The sequence below is a fragment of the Bidens hawaiensis genome, unplaced genomic scaffold (genome assembly GCF_021521415.1).
Source record: "Bidens hawaiensis isolate Kalapana, Puna unplaced genomic scaffold, B.hawaiensis_p1.1 tig00007048_1, whole genome shotgun sequence".
NCBI classification, from domain to species: domain Eukaryota; kingdom Viridiplantae; phylum Streptophyta; class Magnoliopsida; order Asterales; family Asteraceae; genus Bidens; species Bidens hawaiensis.
The window spans coordinates 1,059,662-1,067,797 of record NW_027491484.1 but is presented as its reverse complement, the minus strand read 5'-3'; the positions used below and the strand labels follow the sequence as shown (position 1 = coordinate 1,067,797).

At 34.4% G+C, this 8,136-nt stretch overlaps 1 protein-coding gene across 1 annotated transcript; it reads left to right on the top strand.

Annotated features, from left to right (window-relative positions):
- Positions 1–2,708: 2,708 nt before the first annotated feature.
- LOC143634354 (putative beta-1,3-galactosyltransferase 14) lies at positions 2,709–6,270 on the top strand. Its single transcript, XM_077102463.1, has 7 exons — positions 2,709–3,084; positions 4,535–4,687; positions 4,764–4,846; positions 4,948–5,047; positions 5,153–5,266; positions 5,856–5,998; positions 6,093–6,270. The coding sequence occupies exons 1-7, from the start codon at positions 2,741–2,743 to the stop codon at positions 6,176–6,178; spliced, it is 1,023 nt and encodes a 340-aa protein (XP_076958578.1). The 5' UTR covers positions 2,709–2,740; the 3' UTR covers positions 6,179–6,270.
- The last annotated feature ends 1,866 nt before the right edge of the window (positions 6,271–8,136 follow it).

The window sequence follows — 8,136 nt, the reverse complement described above, 5'->3', positions numbered from 1 at the left end:
CGTGTAGAACTTTTTCGAATCGTTAACTATTTTGCCTGTGTAGTATAAAAACTATATCTGCGGACGGTGGTGGTAGTTATTGTGGTGCATATTGAAAGAGATACTGTGAGACAATGTGAATTAGATAGTATTGATTAAAAACGCGGTATAATAAGAGATGTTAGAGCCAACTGAAACAATGCTATGGTTTTGTGACACTATGTTTGACCTTAACAGAATATACGTAGCGCATGGCATGGACGCATGGTTGCGGTCGCTTTTTTTCTTTAAATATATGTTGAACTAGACGGAGAAAGGCGTGAAATAATCATCTAGTAGATGTGTATAACCTGTGAAAAATGACGGTATGCGCATTTATTAAGGTGAGTATTTCTTATCCTTTTCTCCCAATCTTTTTTCCTTTTGACAAAATATATATTTAATCGAAGCCATCTTTTTTTTCTTGTTATTATTTATAAAAGGTTGCTAACACGAAAATTTCACAGGGGGTCACCCATCGTAAGATGGGAAATGAGGTGTATTCAACTATTTAAGGATGTAGAGTGACATAGCCGTTGTGTAATCGTTGTTTCAGAGTCAGTAGTGCCTATTAGGCAATATGTAACAAAAATAGAAGTTGGTCTATTCTAGGTAGAGGTGCACAAAAAAGTCGGGTCCAGACTCGACCCGGAACCAGTTCCTACCCATACCCGACCCACGAGTAGGAGCAGGTATAAGATTTCTCCTCGGAGCCGTACCCGAAACCGGAATCGACCCGGAACCAGAAATACCCGGTCAAAACCCGAAAAAACCCAGAGGAACCGGTCAAATACCCGAGTATACCCGGAACCGGTTTCTACCCGGTTCCGGGTTTAAATAATACCCGATTTGTGCACGTCTAATTCTAGGCTGAGTGAGATTATGCTCATGTGACGTCGGAATCTGGTTATCATTTATTGGTGACGCTACTTATTTAGTTAATACTATAATTGAAACAAAGAACTACATACGTAATTTAATTAAAGTAAGGTTGTAGAAACATATTGTTCAGATGTGTGTATAACGCTATAAAACTAACAAGTCAACTTCTAGTCTTAGCTTTATCAGTCTCATAAGTTTAGGAAGGGTACAAAGACACAATGAATCGCAAAATACGACACAATATCGAGCAAAATGTAATATAATATTGAGTAATATAACACAATGTCGAGAGAAAAAAAACAATGACAAAAATAAACAAAAAACATAACGATAAATAAAAAGACGATAATTTAAACAAAAAATCTAAAATCTACAAGTTATAAATCGAAAATGAAAGCCTAAAATCTATTATCGTATGAGATGGTTCCAATGCTTCTAGTTTAATATTATTCTTACAAACTTCCTAATTTAAGAACACTGAGTCTGTTTGGTATGAGGTAATGGAATAGACGAATGAATGATATGGAATGGACTAAAGAATATAATACATTATTACCATTCCAATGAGATGTTTGGTTACCACATGTTAATGGATGAATCATTGTTTTTTATTGTATGGTAGGCAGAAAAGACAAATAGATAAAACTAAAATGGTAGTGAGTGACGGTGGTGGGCGGTGGCGAGTGGTGGTGGGCTAGTGGCGGTAACACTGAAGGTTTTGGATGGTGGCGACGGTGATTGTGGTGGCTATGGCGGGAGCGATGGTTGATGGTGGTGGGTGGTCAGGGCTGACTCAACGAATTTAAAGTCTTAAATTGAAATGAGATTTTGTGGCCTTTTTATAACAATTGTTTTTTTTAGTGCTAATAGTGATTCTCAAAATCATGACCTGCTAGTTAGTAGAGTAAAATGTCATTTTCGTCCTTGTGTTTTGGCAAATAATACGAATTTAGTCCAAAAAAATTATTTTTTGCATATTAACCCTCCACGTTACCCAGATCTTGCCAATTACATCCAAATCACTAACCCCGTTAAATTTAACCGTTAAGTCAGGGGTAGACATGTCTTTTCACTCTTTCTTTATTATAATACGTATTTCAGTGAACTGCGTTTTTCGTCCCTCTAGTTTGTCCAAATCTGCAGTTTTAGTCCAGTAGTTTCAAATTTACAATTTTCTTCCCTATGATTTCATTTTCATTTGTAATTAAACCCGAATTCCATAATCTCGTTAAATCTGATTGTTAAACTCATCAGTGTGCCCTCACGTGAGGGTCAGTTTTGTTCATTATTTTTTCCTTTTTCCCCAAATACACCTGAGCCCCTCACGTGAGGTTTATTTGGGGAGGAAAACAATAAAACTGGTTTCCACTTGAGAGACACGCAAATGGGTTAACGACCAGACTTAACGTGTTTATAAATTCGGGTTTAATTGCAGGTGAAATGAAACTAAAAGGACAAAAATTGCAAACTTGAACTATTGGACAAAAACCGCATATTTGGACAAACCACATGGACGAAAACGGCAGTTCATTGAAATAAATATTATAATAAAGAAATAGTGAAAAGACATTTCTATCCCTAACTTAACTATTAAATTTAACGGAGTTAGTGATTTGGATGTAATTGGCCAGAACTGGGAAACGTGAAAGGTCTATATGCAAAAAATAAACTTTTTGGACTAAGTTCGCATTATTTGTCAAATCGAAAGAACGAAAACGACACTTTACTCTGGTTAGTGATACACAAGCTTATCACCAAATCAAATTTTCATCACTTCCACCTGACCTAAATCTTTGTTACAAAATCTTCAATCCAAAACCCTAAATCAAATCAATCTCCAATGCCAACCCGTAAACTCTTGCACACTCGCCACCCATCTCGTCACAAACCAATCACATTAACCCTCTCTTTCATAACCACACTCACCGCACTATTATTATTATTATTATTAGTCTATAATAATAATAATAATAATAATAATTGCAAACACGACGAAGGTAACCCTTTATCAGTATCCGTCGTGTGGGACCAAACCGGCGTGGGTTTAACATCTGGTGAAGATAATAATAATAAGCGGCATAAAGTGATGGGCTTTGTCGGAATTCAAACCGGTTTTGCGTCCGCCGGTAGACGCAAAGCCTTGAGGATGACGTGGATGCCGTCCGATCATGTTAGGCTTCAACGGTAATTTCAATTTTATTATTGTTTTAAATTTTAACCAGTTTTGTAGATAATCGGTCTTGGCGGCTGAGTGACCCTAAGCTCGACTAGGCTCGTGTCGACTTATGAAAGCTCGAGCTTGGCATATTTCGAGCTCGGGCTCGTTTGTTATTTTTAATGAATTTATATACGTTTTTAATTATTTTTCTATATTATGAAAAGAAAAACTTTAAACGAGCCTAAGCTAGTAAGTTTGGCTCGTAGTTGGCTGTAGATGTGGGCAAACAAACCAGTTAACCGAACCGACCCGATAATTAAACCGAAACCGAACCGGTTTGAAACTGATTATGTAGAAACCGGTTTGGAACCGATTTAAACCGCAGGTTCGGAACCGGTTTGTAATTTTCTCCACCAAAACCGGTTTCAAACGGGTTAACCGAACCGAAACCGGGCAAAAACCGGTCAAAACCCGAACCGAAACCGATTGTAACAGGGTAAGAAACCGGTTTCAACCCGAACCGAAACCGATGATAAACCGGTTTTGACTTTTGTTGACCAAACCGAACCGGTTTTGAGTTTTAAACCGGTTTGTGCACCTCTAGTTGGCTGTGCAATGAGGTCCGAAAGAGAGAAAACTTAAGAAGATATACAAGGCTCGACGCGCCTAAACGAGCTTCACATACTAGGCTCGGCTCGTTTTGAGCTTTTTATTGATTTGATCTCTGGTAGCTCGCGAGCTTCGGTCCAACTTAGTCAAACTCGGCCGACATTACTTGAAATCGGTCAAACTCGGACATTTCGGTCCAACTTAGTCAAGACAGATTTTTTTTTCTGTTTTTCACCCATTTTTATGTTTTTCATGGAGATACCTTGGGAGACGAGAATTAAATGATTTCCATGTCTATAATATTAAAGAATGAATTTCAACTTTTTTAATACATGTATTTTTTTATTTATATTGATATTGACGTATTTTGCTATAAGGGGCAATTTCATAGAATAGTAACCAAGTTTCAAAAGTGTTTCAATTAGGTCACTCAACTTTAAAAAGTATTCTAATTAGGTCACTCAACTTTCATATTTTATTAAATTAAAGGTTTTAACATGTTTTTTTAAAGTTTTTATTTTTTGTTTCACATAGGAAATCTTTTTATCTTCTTTTTTTTTATGTTGACGATGAGTGACGACGTGAATTTTATTTTTTATTTTTGAATTTTAATATAATTAACGTTTTTTAATTTTTCAAAAATACAACTACATATATTGCAAATTCTGACCCCCACATCTTATCCTCCATTTATTTCTTAACAAACAAAAAAATCGGTGAGACTCGATTTGAATATTTAGTGACCCGATTTGAAAAAAATATGCATGAGTGACCTAATTGGAACACTTTTGAAAGTTGGTTACTATTCTATGAGATATTCCCATATAAATATTAGTAAACTTATGATATTTGACATATATTATGCAGATTGGAAGAGTCAACAGGGCTGGCCTTCAGGTTTGTTATTGGTAAAACCCGTGACAAATCGAAAATGAAAGAGCTGAAGAAAGAAGTGCAAGAATATGATGATTTCTTGCTTTTGGATATTGAAGAGGAGTACAGTAAGCTCCCATACAAAACGTTCGTACTAATTATTATGATACTATTAAGCTAATTTAATTTCATTTTAATTAATGATTAATATTGTTTATTACAGGTTGGCTTTCTTCAAAGCTGCCTATGCATTGTTTGATTCTGACTTTTATGTTAAAGCAGACGATGACATATATCTGCGACCAGGTGACCGGTTTTTTAAAGAATTAAATTGATAACATAATGTGTATTATTTATATTAGTCACACTATATAATGTTTTTATATTTTTGTTTGACTTATTATTAGATCGCCTTTCGTTGCTTTTGGCTAAAGAGCGTCATCACACGCAGACGTATATTGGATGCATGAAGAAAGGCCCGGTGTTCACCGACCCAAAGCTAAAGTGGTTAGTTTGACTAAACCTATATAATCGTGTTTATTTTTTTATATTTTTTAGTGAGACAACTTAATTTGTGCATATTCTAATAATTAAGTTATTGATATAATGCAGGCATGAGCCACAAGGACATATGCTTGGGAAAGAGTATTTTTTACATGCTTATGGTCCAATTTATGCTCTTTCTGCAGATGTTGTTGCAAACTTGGCTGCTTTTAGAAATAACAGGCAAGTATTTTATATTATTATTATTTATTATTATTTTTGTTATTATTATTATACTCGCTCTCACATATGCTTTTTTTTACAAAAAAGTTGCTCAACAAAATTTTGACCTATAAAAGTCCAGCACATCTAAAAAAGACACTAAAAAGTCCGTCAACGCAAACTTAATATATTAAAGTGTCTGCACTTGTCTAGAACACACGTGCTTGTGAAAATAGTATTTAAAATAGTGACCCGTATGATTTAAGTTCTTCAAAGTTTGATGAGATGACATTCAACTTTTTTGTTAAAAAAAATCATATAATCTAATTTTGAAAAATTTAAAAAGTAACGAGCTTTTATTCTAAATATTACGCATAACAGATGTAGGGACTTTAATATAGCAAAGTTAGGTTAACGAACTTTGTATCCCCTTGACATGTGCTGGGACTTGTATACGTCAAAATTATGTTGAGTGACGTTTTCTTGAAAAATAAGAATGCATCTTTCGTTTTTTATGATATTTACCTTACAAATCAATAAACTTTTATTTTTACATTTTAGTTAGTTGCAACTCTAATATATGAGATCATCTTTACTTTATACCTTACAGTTTTCGGATGTTTAACAACGAAGATGTTACCATCGGCGCATGGATGCTTGCAATGAACGTTAAACATGAGAATAACCACCAGCTTTGTCAACCGCAATGCACTGCTACATCCATTGCTGTCTGGGATATTCCCAAGTGTTCAGGTACATCATTCTTGCAATCTCAACTTTTTATTATAAAAGAATCGATTCTGATGATCAACGCTTATTATTTATTACAAAATATTTAATTTTGCAGGGCTTTGTAACCCGGAGAAGAAGATGTTAGAACTTCATCAAATGAACATATGTTCAAACAGTCAAACTTTAGTATCTAACGAGTAAACATATTATGCAATTTCAATGCCAAAGCTGTGGATTTTTTGTACTTATAGTTGAATCATTTTTATATAACATATACCAACTTGATCAAAGAAATTTAGTGTTTTTGAGCATGTATTGTTAACAATATTCATGCAGTTTTGTTGTATTAAAAGTGCGTTTTTGAGCATGTATTGTTAGCAATACTCGGTGTGATAACATACAGATGAATAATGCACAGTAAATAAGGTCAATTTAAAACAAGTGTGTATTTATCAAAATTCTTTCTGTTACACAACAAACCATAAGGGTGGCAAACCCAACTCAAATGGATTGTTTTGGGTCAAGATGGATAAACTTTAAAAGTAAAATGGGTTAGGATGGATCATAAAAATTCTTCAAGGGGGTCAGGATGGGTTGGAAATATACAAGTGAGTTTCATTTATAGGTTAAAATGGGTCAAAACAAAATATCCAAGTTATCCAAAATTTATCCAATTCAAAATACCCAAACTATCACGTGCGAAACAAAACTCATCCGAAACCCAAAAAACGGTCAAAACGAAACAAAAAAAAAAACAAAAAGCAAACTGAACCGAAATAAAAAAACGACCAAAACGAAACACAAAAAACCGGAATGAAACCGAAAAACTGACCAAAACGAAAGAAAAAAGCGAAATGCCACTGAAAAGCTAACCAAAACTAAACAAAAACACCGAATCGACCGAACCGAAACAAAACTGAATCGAAATAGAAAAACAAACATAACGAAACAAAAAAACCGATATGAAACCGAAAAGTTGACCAAAATGAAACAAAAAAAAAGCAAAATGCAAATGAAAAGCTGACCAAAACAAAACAAAAACACCGAACCGACCAAAACGAAACAAAGAAACCGAAACTGAACTGAAATAGAAAAGCGACCAAAACGAAACAAGAAAACCAAAACGAAACTAAACCGAAATAGAAAAACGACCTAAACGAAACAAAAAAAAAAACGAAATGCAACTGAAAAACTGACCAAAACAAAACAAAAACACCGAACCGACCAAAACGAAACAAAGAAACCGAAACTGAACTGAAATAGAAAAGCGACCAAAACGAAACAAAAAAACCAAAACGAAACTAAACCGAAATAGAAAAACGACCTAAACGAAACAAAAAAAAACGAAATGCAACTGAAAAGCTGACCAAAACAAAACAAAAACACTGAACCGACCAAAACGAAACAAAAAAACCGAAATGAAACTGAACCGAAATAGAAAAACGACCAAAAGGATACAAAAAAAACCGATATGACACCAAAAAACTGACTAAAACGAAACAAAAAAAAGCGAAATGCAATCAAAAAGTTTACCAAAACAAAACAAAACAAAAAAACTGAAACGTAACCGACCAAAATAAAACAAAATGAATTGAAACGAAACAAAAAAAAAACTAAATGAAATCGAAAAAACTGACTAAAACAAAACTGAAAGCGAAAAAACTGAGTAATCGAAACTGAAATCATTGAAACCGAGCAAATAGCGAAACCGACGAAATGACAAAAAACAAAACCAAACCGAAAAAAAACATAACAACTCGAACCTGAACCGGTACAAAACGGTTTGTTTTTAATGAACGAGGATGCCGGGGGAAACATTTTAGTTATTTTACATTTTGCGTTTTTTATTTATAGTTTGAGTTATTATTTTTTTAATAGTTTTTTTGAATATTTTTTTGAGGTGTTTTTAAAACCCTTTGTATGTCAACCTTTAACTTGGGTCAAGATGGGTTAGCTTTACCCATCTTGACCCATATCCATCCTAACCCTCTTTTTTAAAAATCCATCATGACCCTATACCCATCCTGACCCATACCCATCCTGACCCATCACCAAAATCCAACCCAGCCCACTCACATTGCCACCTCTAACAAACCATGAGCAAAAAAAAAAAAGCCATACAACCGCATCGTAAAGTCAAAGAGAAAGTCAACACATCT

What these genes read in the sequence shown, in the direction of transcription:
- LOC143634354 (XM_077102463.1), top strand. Translation starts at nt 2,741, where the DNA reads ATGCCAACCCGTAAACTCTTGCACACTCGCCACCCATCTCGTCACAAA. An exon ending in ACCGACCCAAAGCTAAAGTG is followed by an intron (nt 5,048 to 5,152) that starts GTTAGTTTGACT and finishes GATATAATGCAG; the next exon opens with GCATGAGCCACAAGGACATA. An exon ending in GGATATTCCCAAGTGTTCAG is followed by an intron (nt 5,999 to 6,092) that starts GTACATCATTCT and finishes TTAATTTTGCAG; the next exon opens with GGCTTTGTAACCCGGAGAAG.